Source organism: Apteryx rowi, unplaced genomic scaffold (assembly GCF_003343035.1).
Source record: "Apteryx rowi isolate R43461 unplaced genomic scaffold, aptRow1 scaffold_581, whole genome shotgun sequence".
Lineage (NCBI taxonomy): Eukaryota > Metazoa > Chordata > Aves > Apterygiformes > Apterygidae > Apteryx > Apteryx rowi.
The window spans coordinates 169,178-192,068 of record NW_020450851.1 but is presented as its reverse complement, the minus strand read 5'-3'; the positions used below and the strand labels follow the sequence as shown (position 1 = coordinate 192,068).

General features: G+C 39.6%; 1 protein-coding gene across 1 annotated transcript in view; it reads left to right on the top strand.

Annotated features, from left to right (window-relative positions):
• CFAP44 (cilia and flagella associated protein 44) overlaps window positions 1–21,228 on the top strand; it is a 43,932-nt gene extending 22,704 nt beyond the window's left edge. Inside the window, exons 18-35 of the mRNA XM_026082541.1 lie at window positions 283–428; window positions 1,418–1,688; window positions 3,832–3,887; window positions 4,358–4,520; window positions 4,837–4,967; window positions 5,930–6,141; window positions 6,449–6,620; window positions 7,597–7,774; window positions 10,075–10,578; window positions 12,019–12,222; window positions 12,511–12,706; window positions 13,721–13,831; window positions 15,347–15,477; window positions 16,660–16,776; window positions 17,710–17,911; window positions 18,639–18,799; window positions 20,247–20,381; window positions 20,950–21,228. Of these exons, the coding sequence (XP_025938326.1) occupies window positions 283–428; window positions 1,418–1,688; window positions 3,832–3,887; window positions 4,358–4,520; window positions 4,837–4,967; window positions 5,930–6,141; window positions 6,449–6,620; window positions 7,597–7,774; window positions 10,075–10,578; window positions 12,019–12,222; window positions 12,511–12,706; window positions 13,721–13,831; window positions 15,347–15,477; window positions 16,660–16,776; window positions 17,710–17,911; window positions 18,639–18,799; window positions 20,247–20,381; window positions 20,950–21,228 (3,369 nt within the window). The remainder of the gene's footprint in view (window positions 1–282; window positions 429–1,417; window positions 1,689–3,831; window positions 3,888–4,357; window positions 4,521–4,836; window positions 4,968–5,929; window positions 6,142–6,448; window positions 6,621–7,596; window positions 7,775–10,074; window positions 10,579–12,018; window positions 12,223–12,510; window positions 12,707–13,720; window positions 13,832–15,346; window positions 15,478–16,659; window positions 16,777–17,709; window positions 17,912–18,638; window positions 18,800–20,246; window positions 20,382–20,949) is intronic.
• Window positions 21,229–22,891: the final 1,663 nt, after the last annotated feature.

Genomic DNA, 22,891 nt, shown 5'->3' with positions numbered 1-22,891 from the left:
TTGGCAGTCTTCTCAGTGAGGCCTAAATGGGCACAAAGACTAACCTGTTCCCTCGCTAGCAGAAGGTAGAATCTTAACTTAGTGTTAGGATGGCTTATAATGCCAATGATTGATTTCCTCTGTGGCTAAACAGAATCTCTAGGTGTCTGGAAGTTTCACCTGTAGTAGATTCATTTTTTTAAAATGACATTTAGGAAAGGAAAAATTATTCATAAAATTGCATTTACCTGGTCAGCTGCTTCAGTGTTCTCACCACTTCTTTGTGGTCCTTCTCTTCTTCAGGGCGGGTATGACTCTGGGTTCCTCTATCATTGTGCGTTTTCCTCAAATGAGCACCAAGACAACCTTGAAAACAAGCAAGATGAACCCTTTGAAGTGATTTGTATGGAGGACAGTGATGACAATCCCATCCACCAGATCTCTTTCTGGTAAAAAAAATAAAAAATAAAAAAAAAATATGAAAAAGTAGTTTAACAGATCACTTTGTGATAAATCCTGGTGAAACTGAACTTGGGACAGAGGATGGTACACTGCTTTGTCTTTTTTTTTTTTTTTTTTTTTTTTTAAACTGTGGACCAATACTCCCAGTATGCAGGAGCTCTCCGTAATTTCCTGGGATTGAGTTTTACTTAGAATTCCTAATGGACACAGTTACACACTATAGCTAACAGAATACATTCAAAAACCCTCCAAGATGAAAATGTCTGATTTTTTTGATAATTAAGTACTAATTGGCTACAAACATCTTAGATTGTCAATCTCAAGAAGAACCATTAGAAGTCTTGCTACCCTTCTTATTGGATTGCAAATTATGATCCCCAGAGCACCAGTTCTCTTCACTATTCAGCAAAGAGAAGACACAGTTAGCCCTCCAGGAGAACATTGAGGGAGCAGTTCATCTCTCTTGTGGAGACAGTACAGGCCTGTCAGGATATACTGTGAACTGTACAAATGAAAAGGATAACTTTTTGCAGACTCTCAGTATTATATTCCCTATAAGGCCAGGTGTGGTCTGCATTTAAGGAGGCAGGTTGAGATCAGAAGAACTTTAATCCACAACTGCATTCTCCACCAGTCCTACTAGATGGAGAGCTGGGAGAGGAAATTGTTTTTGTTTTTGTTTTTTTCCATCTCTGAACTTGGTCTCTGTACCCTGCACAGTTCAGGGCTGAGACCAGTTCCATGATGCCCAGCAGGTGTTAGAGTATTCCTGAGCAGCCAGTTAGCTTGCCAGAAGTTTGCAGTAGCATCATGTCTACTTTAAATGGTCCAAATACTTTGCTTCCACTTTACAAACTTTGGAAAGTTTCATTTATTCAGTTAGATTAGCTCTTCTTTAGAAGCATCATGTTTTGAGCTGTGACCTTGCTTGTCAAAGGTCACCTTCTATTACTCTTTCTGGTTAATTGTTTTACAGTACCAGCAGACTGTTGATGTTCTGTGGGATGCAGAATGGTGCACTGCGTGTTTATCCTCTCCGAGAAAAAGACCTCGCAGCAAATACCCTGAAGGAATACTGGTCCTTCAATGTACATGACAATGATTATGGCCAGATTCAGAGGATCTGTTCTAGTTATGATGATAGGTTTCTGATTACCTGCGGTGGAGATGGAAACATTTTTGCCTTCAACATCTTGTCTCCAGAGGATGTTCACAAAGAGCTAAAAGCCAAAATCCCTTCTCCAAGGGTAAGTCACTAAATGAAGATTCGGCAAACTCTTTGGTAGAATGTTTTGATCATATGAAGACCTGCAGCTCTGATTTCAAAACAGCTCTGAATGTATACATTCCTAGCTACCTTTTTTCACTTAATAAGGCCTATTTACTATGAAACTGCTGCAGATGGGCAAAACCCAGTTCAACTATTTTGGATAGCAGATGTTCTATAGCAAAAGCTGAGGTTTCCAAACCAATCTGAAAAAAGAGCTCATGCAAAACATTTCCTAATATATAAGCCCTATGTCTGAATTGCTCCTTCTGTATGTTTTATGCTTCACTCCAAATATGCAAAGTCTGTCTTGTTTGTGTATAATATTCTGCTGTCCTTTTCCCACTCAAAGGTATAATCATGCATGTTCCTAGGATGAAAGTACCACAAAGATTTCACATATTTAATATCTGTCTTGGATTTAATTCCAGTAAAGTACAATTCAGCTCTGGGTGGGGGATCTAGAAACAGTGTTGGAGAATGCCAAATGTATAGTTTCTCAATGTTTTTGGTACAATAAATATACAATTGACAAGCTAGATTTTTAAAATTTACAAAATAGCACAGCATGATGCTGATCCTATTGCTCTTCCAGTCTTGTACAGCATCAGGAGTAATGATTCTACATGTGTTCTGTAATCACTGTGCAGCTCATTACCTTTAGCAGGTTTGAACAGATGACACTGGAGCTTGATAACAGTCCTTCTGATAAGATAAAGTCTTGCTCTTCTTATGTTTTATCCACTCTAAAATGTTCTAACTTTACTGAATCATCCCAAAATTACACACATTTTAAAAATTCTTTGAATCACTGAATTAAGTAAATCTAACTGAAAAGAAACGGTGAGAGCTGTTGAGTAAGGAAGTGCTATAATGCACAATGAATTTTGGAGATGATCTACATTCAGTGTAGTTTAAAACTCCTTTAAAGTGTCAAGATAATCAAATTCAAGTTTTAAATATTTTCAGTATTAGTTGGAAACTACTTTTGGAAAGATACGTAGCAAGGGAGGCAGAGAGGAAATTGTGTGTGTAAGGACGACTGTGATTTTAGTCACTTAGAACTGCTCATGACTAGCTGGAATTTTTACCAATATCACAAGAATATATAACACTGAGAATAGACTCAAAAATGATTTTCTTAACTAAATGAACGATTGGAAACAACAGTATCAGCTCCTTGCTAGCTCCAGTATCACAAGTAGTGATTAATATACAATTATAAAGCATATATATATATTTTTATTTTTTTATATATATATATGTAATTTTATTATTTTGAATATGTAAGTAGCTCTATATTAAGATCTTTATGGTGCAATTTCTATTGTTCAGGCTAGCAACATTGTTTAATGACCATCCGAATAGAGTTTTTCCTTATCAAAGTAAATCTTCATTAAGTATCTATTCTAGTTGGAAGTCATGTGAAAGATTTTTAAAATTCCATCATTGTTAAACTTAATGAGATTCTTAGAGAATCAAATACAAATCTTCTGAAACTAATTAAGTTATATTACAGATTAATTTAGTACCACTGTATTCACTGTAGGGTGATAGCCCCACACCTCTTTTTTAGAGCATGATTTCCTAAGGAAATGAGCCTTGTGCAGTTGCAGTGTCCATCCATCTGTCATTCTTCACAGCTAATAACTGGGAACCCATTCTGGATTCAGTAGAAGCAAATCAGATGAATTACACATGTAACTTGGAATTAGTTGAGAATGTGTTGTCTCTTGTCAACCTGGCAGTGATGGAAGACTAGAGTGTTGGATCTGGGGGACTGAAGAACCAAAGATCTTAGGGGACAGAATGAAGTTGGGGTGTGCAGTCATGTTGGGGTAAATGTATATGGGGAGGGTATAGGATTTGTGTTTTCTGCCCATAAGAGCTAGGCTTCATTAGTTCTTTTATATGTAGAACAACTTGATTTTTTTTCGTGAAACATTAAAACCTGATTTTAAGACCTATATAGCAACATGGATCATGAAGGTTTCTTTTGGTTTTCCAAGCATTGTCTGACTTGTGAGGGACAATGGGAATTCTCTCTTAATGTTTGTAACAGTCTTATTATCTGTTAAAACTATTATTGCTTGTTTAAAGGCAAGACAATGTTTTTATTCCAGAGTGGTCTTGAGAAGGAGAAGGCTGCTGAAGACATTGAGGATCCCAATGCCTACAGGTAAGAAGTGCTTGGATAACGAAGAAAGAGATTTTCAAGCACTGGTAGCTCTGTCTTCCAACCACATATCTCTTCTTGCCTCCCAAGAGGAGTGGGGAAAGGATCACCCTGAATTTGGGTTATTCCCTCATTATACACAAGGTCTTTTTGGCTTTTCCCTCCATTTCATCTCCTTGTTCTGCAGAAGTAATTCAAGGATGATATTCTGAGACTTATTTAACTTCAGACTACAGAGACAACACATGGCCAAGGTCCGAGCCCCAGGATGCTAGGGCTGTACAAATATATAGTAAGATTATTGGCCTCTCCCTGGAAAGCTTAGAGGCTAGTGCTGCATTCTAAATTACCTTCAGAGCAATTAAGTTCATTGGGAGTTTAAGGTTATCAAGGAAAGCTAAAAGGTTACACAAACTGTGATCTTTCTTCTCTTCCACTGAGATAATGTCATGTGCTTTTTTATGAATTTTCAGCATTGAGAAAGCCAAGCAGAAAAAGGAGTACGAACAGATAATGAAGGAAGCCGAAGACAAAAAAAACAAGCAAAGAGAAGAGTTAAGTGCACTGAGACATGAGTTTCTTTCTTTGCTTCAAAAGAATCAGGAACTGCCAAAGCATATGCAGCTGCACAGAGAGGTACGTATGGTTTTTGTAAGGTTCATTTACCTTTAGAGGCTCCTTTTTCCAAAATGTTGCTACCCAGTGTGTTAGAGCCAAAGATGTCCAACTTTGTGGATCAAGCTAGTCCTATGGATACATAATTCGCCAGGAGTTCTAAATCACAGCTCTTGATTTATGCCATTTAAGAAGCATATGGGAAAAACTTGGTTCTCTGTGAAGATAGAATAGCCTCTGAAGTAGAGGACTGTTATGTGTGTGGAACTCTGGTATCTGGGCAAAAACATTTCATACCAAAACCTTGTAGCCAGGGTACTGAGATGTCTTTCTGCAGCAGTATGAGATGGACCATAGGATCTTTGAGGAGTTGGATAGGCAGACAACACAGAGAATCCAGTTAATGCAAAAGGAGATGGCTTGGGAGCAGGAGAAACACTTGATTGGACTGCAGAAATTACAAAATCGGTAAGTACCACTTCTTTTCTACTTCTCTTTCTGACCTTGCATGAAGCTTATCATCTACTAAATTGTATCTGCCAGAAGGAAAAAGAATGCAATATTTTTTTCTTATATAATCAATGTTTCTCCTCTTCTCTTATGATTCTATTCTTATTTGATTTGGGACATAAACAAGAGTGCACGTTGATATCTGGGCATGCTTGCTTCTTTTGAATTCTTGGTCAGAATTCAGATATGCAGATCAAGAAAATAACTTAATTCTGATTCAGTTCTATACAAATAAAACTTTTTTCAGAGAATAAATTTGCCTGTATTTTGCCAGTAAGTTCAGTAAGATCCAAAAACTCTTATTCGAACTTTGAAAAATAATCTATGAAATGAACCCTTGTTCTTCAGGCATGGTGCATGTCTGTCAGATATTTTAGTGTCATTAAAAATATGATGTACTCTATACAATTTAAAGATGTGAAATGAACTTTCTCAAGAACACAAGTTTAAGTGCAAGATGCATTTTTTGGTTTGTTTTCTTAAATATAAGCATTATACCAAAAGATGAATTTATAAAAATAAATTCACAATAAAAATCAAAACTATAGACGCTAACAAAAATACCTTAGTGAAACAGAGCGTGTAACACTGGGTCTTCCACTGACAAGAAGATTTGAATGAACCTGTTTTAATCGCTCCTTAATCGAGGATAAAAGATACTCCCTTGAAGAACCAAGTGCAAGTTTTGATGCAGAGAGCACGGTTCATGTGTTTATTCTTGAGCATCTCCATTCCTAGATTGGATGAAAGTTAATAGACAGTATCAGATGTCATTGTGCTATTAGTTACTGACTTGTGTATTTACCTGTAACGATTGTGTGTGTAATTAGTATACTGTATTACTCATGTCCTTTTGGTCATAGAGGGAAAAATGGTAGTTGCTCCTGCTGACACCAGTTTTGTCTCATTTGGTTCTTCAGGTTTCGGGACTCACTGGAATTTGACACTGTCATTGTTCATGCTATTCAAAGCAATCATAAGATTTCTACCTATAGACTCCTAGCAATCTCTGAGAAATGCTACCAAGATAAGCAACGTGAGACATGGAAGAAGACGGTACTTAAACAAGAATGGAAAGAGACAGAGCAAAGGGAGATTGTGAGCGAGACAAGGCATATGCAAAGGACTACTGGTGATCATTTAAAGCTTATCAGTAATATGATTTCTGTCCTTCATCTTAGTTTATTTTCCTGAATTCAAGCTAAAGAAAATATAGTGTGTTACATAGTGACATACATATGCAGTTTTCCATGTTTGAGTCAATGTCAGCAATAGTCTGTCAACTCTGTGGGTAGAATGTGACTAAGAGTGAACTAAAACAACCTGAATGCATTCAGAACATTCACTGTGGTAGAGTATCCTGATCTACATCAGTTCTGTAAGAGCTGTCCCAGGGGTTTTCAGTACTTATGTGTTCATGTGGTTATTTTTTGGTCCAGCTGCTAGAGTTGTCGAGGGGGAATCAGAGGCGGAAAAGCTGAAAAAGTCAGAGGTACAAACGGTGACCACATGTCTTATAGCAAACCAGCGTGAGCAAATCAAAAGAATTGTTGAGAAATCTGACAAGGCCAAAGCTAAGATCATGAAGAGGAAGGAGGAGTGGGAAGAACTGTGAGTCTCGAATCAGAATCTGTGCCCTTTTAGTTCTGCTTCTTGTGCGAGGTCAAATAATTCTGTTTAGCTGTCATACGGGGGCTATCATGTTGCTGCCTAGTTTTTTATTCTTCTAATGGATATAATTAAAATTGAGCTTTTATGTGCCTTTGAGTCTCAAGTGAGGATTAAAATCTTTCAGTTAGCAACCATGGTTCCTCTTCTTAAAACTTTAAACAATTTGAGGTGATCACTGGTTCAACTAGGTAGCTGTATCTTCAGATAGGAAATAAGAGAGGGGCTAAATTGATGATGGCTTATGGACCAAATAGACCATTACAGTCAACCCTCAGTTAACCTTACCAGCGCCACACAGAGCAGACGTTGCAAAAGCTGGGATAAGTCAGTTGCACTAACATCATAACCATTACTTGAGAGTGGGTTTGTGACGTGCCTTTGCTCTCCATGCTGGCTCCCATTTTGTGAGACAAGAAAGGGGGACGAGAAATTTTTGAATGTTCATGGAAGTACAGAAGCTCTTCATTAGGAGATGAATCACAAGAAATGGAACCAGTGCACTGTCAGTGCACAAGTTGTTCTGAAGCTATTAACAGTTTAACAATAAAGAGAGTAGTATCGGGTATTTTGTGCTGCAGCTTGGCAGAGTGTTGAAACATGGGTCCGTGAGAATAGGAGCAACATGTACTATCTAAACCTAGAACTCAGTCCAAGTGCCAGGGTTTAACCTGTCCCATGGCAGGTCTATGTTACAAGAGTTCTTGGGTAGAAAAATAATCTATCTAAGGTATTCCTTCAAATGTGCAAGGCTATTCTTCTCAAAGTAGCCATTGGTTTATGAAAGAGGTATGTGATTCCCTCTTGATCCCTAGGTCACCCCCCAAGCCTTGCTGCACAAATCAGAAGGTATTGAATGACCCTGTTTCTTCATCTATGCTTACTGTCTTAAAGCTCTGCTTTGTTTTGTACCTACCAGATACAAGAACAAACCTAGTGATGACTACGAGAATCCCAAAGATGCTCAGGACATCAAAGAAGCACAGGAAAATATGGGAGATCATAAGCTGAAGACTGCTGCTGACTACAGAGTCCCTGAACACAAGCGTATGAACGCTGAGAAGAAGATGATGCAGCTTGCATCCTTGGAAGTGTTGGTATGTAAACTGATTCACTGCTATGAAAATGTCCCCCTTTTTGGAAGAGGAGAGGATAGCATAATAGTCCCTGATGACATTTTTTGAAAGATCAAATTGGATGTGGGAAGCCTTGAAGGATAGGCTGAGTCAAGTCAGCTTTAGTTACAAATCAGCTTTTCTCTTGTGAACTGTTAGTGCTTCATGAAACTCAAGCTCGAATCAATCCAGGGTAACTCTCAGCTGGCCCTTCTTAAAGAAGAAGGAGAATTTACCTTTTCCAGCACTTCAGTAGGAACATCTGTCTTTCAAAATTTTCAGACAAATCCTATCATCTAGTCATTGATATGCTTTCTGTAAAACACTGAGCTAAATAATCCCTGTCATGAAATACCTATATAAAAAGAGGGATGTGACCAAAGACGGGTCCTTTTAGAGTCGCCTCTTCATATTTGCACTTGGGGGATCACTGCTTCTCGTTGCTGAGCAGTGGAATCTTCCTGGGAAACCAGATGTTTTGGAGCTACCTCCCTGTGACAGGACCCCCACAGCTACTACATACTTTTTAACCACTAAGACATAACAAGCTCAAATGTTGTGCAGTACTTTTGTTGGTTTCCTTGTGACTTCTTTTTTATTTTCCTTCCTCTCATAGGAACTCATAGGTTTTTCATTTTATTTAGCTAGAGTGCAGAAGAATGAGGACAAATTTCTTTAGCTAAAAGAACAATGAAGAAAAATGTCCATTGGACTTGGTGTTGTCTAGTTACTTTTTGGTATGGAGACTTATTTCTTGCTTACTGACAGAGGAGCCTCTTCTCAGCATAGTTTGTCTAAGTATCACAATGTGAAAATTGTACTCTAAGTGTCTCTATTCCTCAAAAAAAAAAAAAAAGCCTTGAATCTTCCCCAGTCCTATCCTTGCGAACCAGTTGCTTAATCTCAGGCTCCCTGTAGGCTGAGTTACTTTGATAGTGAGGTCCCAGCATTACAGAGGCAATGCTATAATCTCAGGGGATTTGTTGTATCAGTTTAGTGCCCAGGTTTCAGTACTTTGCTGTGTGCTGATGTTACAGGGTACCCAGTGGTTAACCTAATTCAGTAGGATAAGCCAATGCAAACAAAGGGAATAGTTCTGGTTGTAAATCCCAGGTTTATACAGATGCAGAATTCCAATTACTTCAGGTGGCTGGTGTATAGGGTTGTTTTCTTTTATCAAGATAAGAGAAGTTTCTGCTAAATACATTAATATATTAGATCACATTCTATTGTTAATTCATGTGAAGAGAGTAAATGAATACAGTGCCCCTTTATTACTGAGATCTGTCTACAGGTCAGTCAAGATGCAAACAAGATGTTGCTAATAGGTTTTGTTGCACTCAGCTGTTTAATTCATGCCTCTTACGTTTCAGATTAGTGGATATTTATCTTCAAGTTGGATAAAAATATTCAGCTGACCCCAAAGTTTTGTGAGTTGACTTTGGGACCCTGGATTGTTGGAAGACCTAGAGAGAATTTGTTTTGGACATCCAATGTTTTTTATCCAATTGCAAAAGCTTGCAGAATGCAGCTTTCTTGCATTTAATATTGCTATCTACTATACTTTGAAAATTCAGACACTTGTTCCACTTCTAATGGCCTATGGTAGTTGTGTTTTCAGCTTCACAGATAAAAGACAATCTCAGCTCATCTTCCAGACCTACATTTATGGAGGACTGCTCGTATCTTCGAGGTTATATGAGATAACTGCTTTGTTTCAAAGACTGTGTCGAAGAAGTTTGAATTGATGTACAGCTGTGCATTTGGTAGTGTTTATGATAAAGGTTGCTTTACAAAACACTGTAGATATCTAATTTTCTCTTTATTAGACTATTACACTCTGCCTGAATAGAGGGCCACATATCAAAGCCAGAGATACTTTTTGTGTTTAATGAGAGACAGCCCAAATGACTGATCTTCTAAAACACCACAGCTAATTTTCAGTCTCTGCCTGCTTTCTGCACTGCTTCAGCATCTCATGTCAATAAACTTGCAATCAAGTCAAGAACCAAGGGATGAGGGGAGCCTCATTTTCCCTCTTGCACTTTTGCCATCCTCTGTGCAGGAGAAGAAGGGAGGTGGCCCCAAAGAATCTAAAACTACAGATTGAGGGACAGCTGTCTGAGAAATGCTAATATGCAGAGAAGGTACAGAAAAAAAGCTAATATGGAAAGAAGGAAAGTCAGTATGACAAGCCACTTATCCATTACTTGTGTTGAGGGAGATCACATACTATGCAAGTGTCCCTGGGGAATCCTCCTAAAATTGTTTTTTCTTTGCAGATCCATGAGAAAAAAGCAAATATGAACAAGCAGATCATGTCTTTGCGGGATCTCAAGGTTTCTATTCTTGATGAAATCAAGTGTTTAGTGCAAGAACTGAAATCTGTGCAAGCAGCCTTGGATTTATCTGAACAGCTCCCAGTTCCTCCGATCCCTCAGTTACACCCGGATGAAGTTCCAGAAAAAAAATTCCAGTTTGACAGTGACATCCTCCTGAAGTTTAAACATGAGCAGGAGGCCGAGGCAAAACTCCAGGAACAGTTGGAAGGGTCTCCATCATTTGGTGTTTTCAGGGAAAGGTTTCTTCATGGTCCTTCCATCAGAGAGACTGAGCCTATGACACGGACCGCAAGTGTGCGCTCAATGAAAATACCATCATCTGTGGTCACAGAGCAGCCAAAGGTTTTTGAGATTGAGAAGGCAGAGCCAACAGAAATAGAACTGGAAATTTTAAAGAGGGAGAAGATAAGAAACATGTATCTACAGGAGACCTTGATTAAAAGGGTAGGAAACCAAAAGTTAATTTTTTCAGATTGAACAACCCCACTCTGTCAGAAGTAAAAATCAAAAACTCTTCCTTCTGTCTCAGTGCTGCAGCTACTCTTGCCTTTGGGAATTTCAGGAGAAAGTTATCTAGAGTAAATTTACAGTGTAAATCAGTATAAGTACCTAACTGTGATTACTGTACTGACTACTCTCAGTTGAAAAACAGATCTTAGAGTTGTTATTGATTGCTCTGTGAAAACATGAGCTCAGTAGTCAAAAAAGACAAATAGAATATTAGAAATTATTTGGAAAGTGATGGAGGGAAAAAAATGAAGTGTCACTATATCTTCATAGACACATGATGTTCTCAGCTCTCTGATAACATGAGTAGTCCTGGCCCTTTGATCTCAAAACTAATTTTGTAGAATTAGAAAAGGTACAGAAGAGAGTAACAAGAATGCTTGAAGTCGTGGAAAAGCTTCTTTAAAAGGCATGCCCTGGGCATCTTTGGCCAGGAAATGAGGCAACTGGAGGGGATGTGACAGAGATGACAAAATTATGAACTACTAGAAAAGGAGAGTGGAAATTGCCTCTTAAAAGAGGAGGGATCTCAAATTAAATGGTCAGGTAGAAGGCTTAAAACATGCAAATGGGAGTAGTTTTCCTATCCAACAATAATTGAACTTTGACACTTTTAACTTTAGGATGGGGGAAGGCTACAGTTTGATAAACTCAGGGGAAAAAAATCCTTTCAAAGCTGTTGAAGGCAAGCATACCACTTTAGACTCAGGATGTCTCTAAAGTCAGTTTAGGAGGGTGTAGAGGGCATAGAGGGAGCATGCTGAAGGTGTATCACTGTTCAGTTGTTTGCTCTGTTTCTTGTCTTCTTTCCTCAAGCATCTTCTGTTGGCCATTGAGTCTATGGTCTAACCCATCACAGACACCTTTGTGTTTCTATTTATGAAGGCTTTGAGAGAACATCCAAATGCTGCTCTGACCATCACATACGTAACAGCTGCTCCTGTTAGCAGCTGCTAGTTCAAATTTAGCTGTAAATGCCTATGAAAGGATCTGGTAGATATTCTGAGAAGTGTGTCAAGGCAGAAGACAGTAATGTGTTTATTGCTTTATCTAGGATTGTTACAATGAACTGCTTCAGGCTGTTGTAGAACACTGTGTGTGTGACGAGTAAAATATTTCCTTGAGCACTGTGGGAGGCACTGAAACATTTCTGTGAAGTTTCAGTGATTTTTGTGTTATTGTGCTGAGAACAAAGACACATTTGGGTTTAACTTTGTGTTTCTAAACACTTCAGTAGTTCATATTAGATAACATGGGCAAGTTTTTGACTTGGCAAAGAGAGGATTTTTGCCTGCTACTCCTTTCTCTAGCTTTACATGTTTATCTCCCCTTCTAATACTTTCCCTATCCCTGGTTTGCCTTTCTCATATGCTCCAGATCAATGCACTGGTGATCAACTTTGATGCTGAACTCCGCTTCCTGCGGCACATGAAACTGAAGCTGGACGTGCAGATGAAATGTGCTGACCTGTGCCACATCACGTGGTTTGAAGAGCTGCTTCTCCTGAATAACTTTGAAAAACATGAGGACCTTCTACAGGGGCGTGTTAACACTCTCCTCAGTGAGCAGAAGGCCATGCAAGTAAGTAATCCACATGTGTCTGGATTCAAAAATACTGCTAATGAGTGTCTTGAAACAAAAGCAAGCCATAAAACAAATGATGGCATCTCTTTGCTTCCCGTTAGCACTGATCCAGTGTCAAGTGCTAATTTTGAGAAATAAGAAGCTCTCAATAATGGTCACTTTTAACTTCAAATAGTTACAATTATTAAGATTTAGAAAAGTTTATTTTAATGGATACTTAGTGATGTGGAATTAGTGACAAATCATATACTTTAAATTAAGAACTTTTTTTTTTTATGTATATAGCAGAAATTAAATAGCTACCTTGCACAGATGGAGGATAGAAAGTATGAGACTGCAAAGCTTCAGGACTGTGAGAAAGCTCTTTATGCCACCTTCCAAGCATCCCTTGGAGAAAATAACAAATTTGCCCATTTTCTGACCAAAGTTCTGAAGAAAAAAATCAAGCGCATTAAAAAGAAAGAAGTAGAAAGAGAAGCAGGTTGGAGACACTATTTATTTATTTATTTATTTATTTATTTATTCTGGGTTATGGATTTGTTATACATACTTCCTTGCTATCAAGTAAATGTCTCTCAACCTACCTGGAGTCCTAGATACATGCAAAGTTCAGCTTGATTCAAAAAACCAAATAGATTAGACCTACCCAGCTTTTACTTATATGCAAACCCACAGTCTGTGGCAACCATTTTGAATTATAAAAATGGTGTAATTCAGTCTCTGGCATGATTACATTTGGTCTGATGACAGCTCTTAAAATTTACTTCCTGTATGTCAGTATTGAGGATACGTTGATAATTGGTAGGAAGAAAAGGCAAAGCTTTTAATAGCTACTTCCTATGCGCTACCAATGGGAGCTATGGATAAGTGATTTATCTGCCATGTTCATGACATTTTCCTTTAATCTGTCCATTGACTAATGAGAGATCATAAACCCAATCTACAATCATCCATTAGTCACTGGACTAAACATATGAAACGATTTCATTTATCTTAGTGACTAGGTTTTAAACTATTAAGACTAGGCAGTGTTATCAAGCTAAAATATATGTTTGCTGTCTCTGACTTGATTTTTTGATTTCAAGGGTGACGTGATGTGCAAAAAGGACTGACAACAGTGATGCTTTTCTGACAGTTTTTGTGCCTCTCTGCATTTTATTTGTCTGGTTAATCTCTGCAGTAGAGTGGTAAACCTGCAAGGTTTAAATTTCAAATAGCTAGCACATATAAAGAGAAGAAAAATCCTTGAAGAAAGTCCCCCCAAATGTGCCTGTGTTTACTTGTGCCTATGGTGCTATGGGATGTTCTCTCTCCTTCACTTTTTTCTGTAAAATCATCAAATCAACGGGATAGGCAAAAGGTGCCTGGGTCCACATATTACTAGGGAGATCTTTCTTGGATTACTGGGGATATGTTCACCAGCACATCAGCACAGTGCACAGCTAGTGGATCTGTGAGTCTTCTGCAAGCCAGCAGTACTGTCCTTTTCTTCCAGATGAAGAAGATGAGAATGAAAAGGAGATTGATGAAGAGTCCAGCTTGGAGAGTGCTGAAGAAGATTCAGGATCTGAAGATGAAGTCTTTGATGACTCCGTTTGCCCAAAGGGTACCTAAACCATCATTTCCCTGGATTGATTATCTGTTTAGCTTTATGTGCAATATTCTGTATTTAAATGAAAACACAGTTTTTCTCATTATTTGTTTCACATTAACGCCATTAGTAAGGGTCAGAATGTGTTCACTCCTCCTGAGTGGGACCTTTCTCCTTAGAAAATCTCAGTGAAGATGATGAAACCACTGGTGATATAGAATACCTTAATTAAAATGTTTGGAAGAAGTAAAACTTGGCTGAATGCTAAGAATTAATTACTATGTGTAAAGGACCATTCACATTTCATGGCTGTTTTCTGTAGAGAAGACGCTCCTTGTGGGAGCAGAGCTGGAGCAAGGCTGCAGAAGCTCTCCAGAAACCTGCCGCCTCCCTGTGCTGGATGGCTGTGCAGGGGAGTTCTGGGGAAACTCTCCAGTGGTGTTAAATTAAGCTCTTTGTTACCACCTCGTGGATTTATGTGGCAATTGCCTGTTGCTAGGCTTGTCTTTGGTGGGTATCCAAATGGTTAGGAGCTTTATTTTGCAAAATCCTATTCATTCATTTATTCAACAAAGGCAAGCAACTTTTTTTTGGTATGACTTAAATAGTGTTTAAGCTATTTTAAACTAACCCCCTAAACCCTACTTTAGGGTTCTTTTTTAATCTTTGAGTGATATATCAATGACCACTTAACAGGATTGCTTTATTTTCAGTTAGAATTTCCCATCAAATTGCCTTATCATATTGTTTTGAAATTGGGTTAAAAAAACCCCTCATTTTCACAAATTGGATTTTTGGTTAACTCCTTGTCTACCTCTTTTTTTAATGAAATGTTAGGAAGAAATAGAGAAGTTTTTACTTTTTATTGAAACAGCCCAAATTACTAATTTAGTGATGAAATAGCAAGCTACATTTGCACATTAATATTTGTGTCTTTAAGTGTAGTTTGTCTTGTCCTTTAATGGACTTCTTTTTATTATGCCAGCTGATTTGGGTTGATTATGCTGTATTAAAAAGTATTACTGAAGTCACTGCGTCAGACAAATTCACAGATCTTCCTTAGTATGAAACAAATGAAACAGGTCCTATGAACCCCAGCTGCCTTTACAAATAGAGCTATAAATGATCCCCATAGCAAGTCCATCATTTATACTGAAAGGTGCTATGGATAAATAGCTGCATGTTCACATACCTAAAGATTGTACCATAACACATACTAATTTCTGGGACTGAATTAGTTACACAACCTAACTTTTGAGCATTTGGATTTAATATTGCCTCTGGTGCATGTTTAGTTCTGGAAACAAACCGTTTTGACTGAATGTAAATAAAAAAGATCCATCCAATATGTTCAGTCACCATCATGGAGACACTCAGCCCAAATGGTTGAAGTTTGACAAAGCTCTAAGGAACCAAGATCATGGTGTTATTATGGGCAACCTGCATAGTAGGAGAAGCAACTAGCTCAAGCCTGTAATTACAGTACAGTCATAATGAAACTAAGCTATCCTATGACCCCTTCCTTCTTAGACTGTGATGAGGCACTCTTCCAAAACACCATCCAGCTCCGTGAGAAGCGATTAGACATTGAGGATGCTTTAACAGAGCAGAAGAAAGTTGCTGATAACCTCAGAAAGGAATATGATGCCTTGGTCAAAAAGGTACTGTGTGTCCTCTTCTCAGCAAGCATCAGCTGCCTCCAGCAGAGTGAGAACACCATGATACTGAATTTGGTTGAGATTTAAGACCAAAATACTAACCTTTCAAGGGGCCTCAATTTGGGGAGAGATAGCCATGCTAGCACGGAGGCAGGATGCAGCCTCACAGCCCCAGCAGAAGGCTCAACAATGGGTCACCCTGAAATGGGTAAATCAAGGTGGTCCAACCCCAGCTGCTTTGGGGCTGGATCCAGGTTTTAGGTCCAGCTCCTTTCCAACTGTCTAATCCTCATGCAGCAGCAGGATTTGGACTGCCTGGTTCAGACGCAACACTTGGTGTAGCTTGGCCCATCGTGTGTGCGTGTTTATGGGGATGGAACGTATAGAGCATCCTTTTCCTAACACAAATGCATGCTCAAATAAGTGGAGAATAAAAAATGCAGCTCTTCCATCTATTTCTTTTGCTTCTAGTTATTTTCTTCTGCTCTTTGTCACAGTAATCATAAAAATCATAAACTCACTTGTAAGTTTTTCTTTTAGCTTTTTCTCAGCTCCTACATTCATCAAGGCATTTGATTTGTATTAATTAAAAAATATCTTAATTTAAAAGGTTATCCGGGATTGAGAGAGAGTTCTGCCAGAATAACCTTATGCAAGGCTCCCTTTTATTGTGTCTCTAAAAAGTCCCATCAAATATGCTTTACTTAAAACGTTTTTTTGTTTGTTTGTTTAGTTTTTAAAGGCTTTCCTAAGTGCCAGCTGCCACATATTCACCCTGGGGTCTGACATTTGAGTCTGAATTGTTTCTTTCTCATGCAGAATCAATAAGCATTTCCAGGCATAACACAATAAAAAATATCTTGCAGTCTCTGTAGATCTAGAAGTGTTTTAGATACTAAACAAAGCAGCTGTTTCTTGACACATACAAGGCTTTTCCAGTAAAGAGACATTTATGTGTGTTCATCTGCACAGAAGTATTTAGCACAGAGTCTTGCTTGAATAGGTAGCTGAATCTCATATTAGCAAAACTCATCTATCGTAGCATGTTTAAAAAAAAAAAAGGAAAAAAAAGAAAAAGCATTGTTTTTCCATGGTTCTTTCCCTTCAGATCAAGGACTCTAACACAGAATCCTGCTGCCTTACTTACTTGAGAATTGTGCTTGCCCACAATTTGTCTTTCTGCAGGCAAAAGCAGTGGAAGCCAGCCTGGACACAGCAGAGGGGGAACTGGAGGCCTTTCAACGGGAAAAGCAGCAGAGACTGAATGAGTTGCATGTAGTTGTGCCTTTGAAACTTCATCAGGTAATTCACATATTCTGCATTTATCGCTTCTACTTTTGGCAGATGCAGAATAGCCTGTGTACCTTCAGACAGCAGTGTTACTGGTTTTGGGGGCCCTTAGTTCTGGATTCGCTACATTCTCCTTGGAATGACAGTGCTATGAATTGAACTTCATAGTGCTATTACTCTAGATTTTTTCCTTCTCTACCCCTATACTGACAGAAAAGGGGTAAATACGGGCAGGTTGGCCCATTGCTGAAATGTGTGTAGCCTTCAAGCATTTTACAGGTTTGGCGTGGGATTTTTCTTCAGGTCTATGCCTATTGATAGCCTCCTGGAAAAAAAATCCCTATTGAAACTAATGGGAGTTTTGCCCAGTTCAAGAATGCTGAATTGGATGCAGTGCATTCATCCATGCAACTGTTATTCCTTGGATTATGTGTAGAAAATGAAGAGGAAAACTGAAGACAATGCTCTTATTTCCTCAGGGTTGAGTATTGTCCTCAGAGAAAGAAGACAGGCCTCATCTGCCTCTGCCTGTTCTGGCTCAAATACTTCTGAGGCAAGCTCAGCTCTCTCCATTCACTTTATCTCCTTTCATTAAAACATTGGTAAGAAAGACAGAAGAGTCTCATGCCTGACTGTGCAATTCTGCAACTCCCAGATCATCCAAAAGCACAAACATTTGGTAGGGAGTTCCTATCTCCCCCTCAGTTCCAGATGCTGTATGAGGAAGAGCAGAAAACTTTATGTGGAGAGAATCAACACATAGCTGTAAGCAGCCTTTGAGCTTTGCTGAGTGGTAGTGATTATTTGGGCCAAAATGTGAGTTGTGTGTATATTTAGTGTTGCCTCACTTGATAGTTCTCTAACAGTCACACATTTGTTATCCAGAGAGATCACCAGCACCCTTAAAAAGTAAAAGTCAGCCTTGCTTATGGCCATTTCTGGCAGGTGGAGTACTTGGTTAGTGGGGAGATACCCAGTGACTTCTCCCAAGCTTTGGTATTTACCAACCAGTCCTTGGAGTATCTGCAGAAGAGAATTGTGGACCTACAAAATGAAAAGATAATGCAGAGAGAGATCTTTAAGAAGGCCCGGCAGCAACATAAGCAGCTTGTCCAGGACAAAAAGGAGATGGAGACAAAGATTCAACGTGAGTAACAGCGACTCTAAACAACACAGTTTGCTAGTGCTCTTTCTGTGTCCCTGCCTGGGTGTGGGTAACTCACCAGCTGTCTGCCATCTTTATGCTCCCACAGATGTCCCAGCTGGTTATTGCAGAAAATAAAACAGAAAGAACAGATCAAGTGGCCTGTTTTGATGAAGTACTGGTAGTGCTCCAGCATTGCAGAGTCATTTGACTGTGTTAAATAATTTGGGAACTTAGTAAAAGGAGAGCTGACTGAGATGAGACACTGGAAATCAGGACACACAATTGCTATTTCTGGCTCCAAGTCAGAACTGCTAGGAAAAAGTACTTTCTCTAAAGCCACATAAGCTTTTTTAGCAATTTCTTCCTCTTTCTTCCTTTGAAGAACAAGACAAGCCCTATTCAAAACAATTCCTGAATGACCAAAGATGTTCAGGTATCTGGTACTGCCAAACCCACCTCTGTGGAACTGCCAAGGCTTTATATAGCCTTCAGCCTGGGAGTGACTGACCAGGACTGGCCAGGTGTGTGGCCTGGTGACAACATAGGCTTGGTCAGGGACAGGGACAAATAGCAATATTCAGTTGTGAGCTTTGTATGGCTTTGTATGAACTATTTATTAGAGAGCAAGTACCAAAGAGCTCAGACAAAAGGAGCTGTGAATAAGTCACAAATCCTTACTAACAAGCAAAAGTGAGTTCTGCAATGTGTGCCATGCCCTTTCTGTTAGGACTGGAAGAGAAGTGTAATCAGCTGATGATGACAAAGTTTGGCCGGCTGGTTGATTTAGAAGCACTCCAAGCACATTCAGTTAACACACGCTTGGAAGAGTTGAAGGTGCAAATGATGGAGAAAGAATATGTGCACTGCCAGGAACTCAAAGAATGGGAGGTAAGGAACAAGGACAGGAGGAGGGGATATGCATGATGATGCTGTTCTATTAAGGCTTCATTTACCTGGGGCTGAATAGCCACACTAAAATCTTTGGTTAACATATTCATGTTTGTTTGTTTGTTTTTCCACCTGTCATCAACAGACCATAATGTTCAACTCTTATTTCCCGTCATCCTTCCTATCTTTCCTCCAATTGCTGCAGCACAGCCTATTTTTTCATGGAGGTAGTTGATCTGTTTTGGGGTTTTGTTTGTTTGTTTTTGTTTGTTTTTACTTTCCTCAAATACATCCTTCTGCTTCAGTCTCTATGTCAAGTTCTACTAGAATGCTTTCTCTGGCTTTCAGCTGGCATTCGGCACCTACTGCCTCCTTCCACTATATCTGGTGATAACCTCTCTGATGCAGAGCAGTGCTTCCTCATGCCTGGGATGTTAGACTGTGCAACACTCCAGTAACTGGCAGTATGAAAAGTGCATGACTATCTGGAGGGCCTAAGGCTTTGCTACAGTAGTGTGAGCAAGCAGCAGTCTTGTACTGTCCTCACAAAGCACCACTGTTGTCTGTCACTATATACATATGGAGAGAGAAAATTAGAAAACAGCCTGGGGCAGATCACAAAAGATCCAGAAAATATCTCTGTGAGCAAGTATCATATCTTCTTGTTTTAAGCTGATTAAGAATAAAATTCTTATTTTTTTTTTCCCTGTGCAGTAAAACACCATCACTTTTATACATATATCTGATACATTTCCTGACTTCTACTTTTTCCTGTTCACGTTAGTTGGCAACGCATTCTGGGCTCAGCCTCACTGTGGACATTCACTGTTCCTTAGTCCAGTGTCCTTCAACATAGGATACATCTAGGTCTGGCTCAAAACTTTTATAATTGACTTTGGTGAGGACACAAGCAAGTTTGTAGTGAACCACTTGCTCCTTGCAGGTTTGTGCAGCGTGACACTAACAGTCTGTTTTCGGGAAAGTAGGGTGTTCAAGCACATTTGCCACTCCTTGCTCTTCTGGTCATCTGTGTTTATAGCTCTGCAGAGAATTCCTGTCCCTCCCCTGGATTTGGACATGAGAATCAAACTTCAGAACAGAAACTCATAGCTCCAGCCTTTTCTGTTCCTCTGCTATGTTGGCTTGCAACAGACACAGGAACCATCTTAATATCTAACACACATACTGAGGTACAATGTATTTAACTGTTTTCTCTTTCCCACCCTTTGCCTAATGGTTGAATCATTTGCAATAATAAAAAATAATAATAAAAAAAGGAAAACCTTTGTACTAAGGGTATTACCGGATCATGTGGTGCATTCAGGATCAGAGTCTGTCCAAGTGTCTACCTCTCTTCTGTGACACTTGTATTCCTGCCTGGCACTTCTTCCCTATTTCACACTTTTTATTATCTCTCATCCTGGCTTACCTGTTTATATCTTTCTAGGAAAGAATCTTAGACCTGCAGCAGCAGCTAATGATGCTGACAAAAGAAAACACCAGCAAGCTGCAGCAGCTGAACAAGTTCTGCCTTGAAAAGCAGCAACTTGAAACTAAGTTGGATTCACTAAAGAATGATCTGGTAAGCTTTTTAGCCATTGTACCGCATGATGCTTTGGGACTGTTCAGAAATGGATAAGCATTTATCTGGCCCTACTGGTTCTCTGGTCTAAGATCTTGCTTTGCAGTCAGCAGTTCAGTCTAAGACTGCCTAGTGGTACAGCCTGAATGGCTGCTCCAGTTCTTACTGAAAGGCAGATGGATGGTCTGATCCTGAAGTAGGCCATACCTTAGCTTCTCTATTAATTTCTTACTTAGCTGTTTTCTAATATTGAAACAAACCATCTTCCTTCCTACCTACTTATAATTAGAAAGAGTCTTGCAGCAAGTCAAAGCTATTCCCTTGTTGTATGGAGATAGCCAAATGAATTGGAATGTTTTCTTTGCTCTGTACTAGGGAATGAGCCAGCCACCTGTCCAAGACTAAATTAACGGTCCTTCACTCAGTGATTTCTGAGTGGTTCTGACTGAGGAGCAGAGCAGTCATGAAGCTGATCTGCCTCTGAGAAAGCCTCCCTTTCCCACTTGAAATAATTTCCCACCAACCCTTCTCCCATGGTTTATAGGAGCTATTTTTTCTCTCCTTACAGGGAGCAGAATTTCAGGGATCCCAAAGTAGTGACACCATGGAGGAAGCCAGGCTGCAGTCAGTGTTCAACTACATGGCTGGTGAGACAGCACTCCTAAAAGAAGAAATCACTCTCCTAAGCAGAAAAGATGTATGTCTAAGAGAAGAACTTGCTCTCCTTAGCAGAAAAAATGGGTACCTCTTTCTCCAGCCTTCACCTTCACAGGACTCTGAGACACCAACTGAAACATTCCCTATTCCTGCACCAGAAAGGGTATCTAATGGTCAGAGTGCCCTTTAAACATGGACATAGTTAACAGTGGAGGTACTAATATCTGTAAGGGTGAAAGGAACTGCTTTGGCTATACAGGGGTTTAGTTGTAAAGGTTTATATTTGTTTTCCTTTGCAAAATATGATTGTACTGACAAACGGGGAATAAAAAGAACAAATATAACCAGTAAATATTGTTATCAATCCATTGCAGAAATTTGCACTGGACAGATGCTCTGTGTGTGTGTGGTTTTTCTTAGCTCTGGGTCAAGAGGATGGCTTTTGAAAGCTGGATATGAGAAACAATTTCACATAGCAAAGCTAGTTTTGGCATTGGTGTCATCGAAATCTGTGTTCTCAAAAACAGTAAAAGGGGTCTGCCTTAAAGCTGTATTTTGTTATTGATTGACCATCCCAGCAGCAATGGCAGCTGAGAGTCGCTTCTCTTATCCCTAATAGCATTTCTCTGCTCCCTGAGCTAGTGAAAGTCATTGTGAAAAGAAAAGGGAAGTGTTATTTGTTTGGAAAAGCAAAGGGCCCTTCCTCTTCAGGGCCTACAGTGTTAAGAAGGGTATGGGCCCAGTCAAAGAGTTTCCCACTTGCTTCTGCTTTATAGAAGTGGGAAACGGCACTAAAATGAAAGTCTGCTGTTGGAATGCAGAACGCAGTGTTTACCTAGCATTAGGAAGCTATAGTAAATGTGAAGTTGGACCATAATTCCACTGACTGGCATCTGCCTATACTGACCAGAGTGAGAGCAGAGCCAGGCTCTATAAGTTTTCAGGTTTTATTCTTTCTTTCCTCTGGCATCTAGGATGTTGACAGTGAATGATCATCTACAGCAGCACTTACCCTGTCTTTCTGTGAAAAGCTCCTTCAACCCCAAAGTGGAGGAGTTTTATTGCACTGTTCCTTCAGTGCAAAGCTTCTCAGCACAGAGAGGTTTTGGTTTTGTTGTTATTTTTAATTAAACAAAATGTGCAACCTGCACACAAAACCTGCACCAGCTCTTGCTTCCCCTCTCCACTCCCTGCCTTTTGCTGCTGTTTTTTCCTCTTCTCCCTGGTATATGCTCAGCTGGGATCCAACCATAGCCCAGGCAGGCACAAGAACTGTTCCCACTGGCCCCAGCACAATAAAATGAACGGTGCTTTTGCTGCCTACTGCTTCAGTGGGTCCCTTTTAAGGCACTGAGCACCCTCTGTTTCCTTAAGGGGGGGGGGGGGAACAGACTTAGATGCTAAAAGCCTTCGAAGTGAGAAAAACATAGGGTGGGGGGGGTAAGAAGACAGGAATTTGTAGAGGTTTGGGTTTTCCCACTCAAACCCATGCAGCTATGCTGAGAGACAAATGAAAATTTCTCCACCAATACCCCTCACTAGAGGTTTTATGTCACTTAACTGGTCCAGGGGACTTCCCTCTTCTGTTGAGCTCAGCACTGGATGGCCTAGTAGACTATAACTGCAGGAAAATGTCACCTTTCCCCAGGTGTCCTGTTTGCTATGTTTCTGCAAGGGAAAAAGAGTGGGCTCATTCTACAGGAGGATTTAGTGTACAGCTAGCCACAGAAAAGACTAAAGCCTTTATTTTAGATGTTAAAGCATGGGTTTGTCTTTACAGATATGCAGCTGCAGATGGCGTGTATGTGAAAGGCTGATTAGGCAGAGTGCATAACTCCAGTCCATTCATGCGA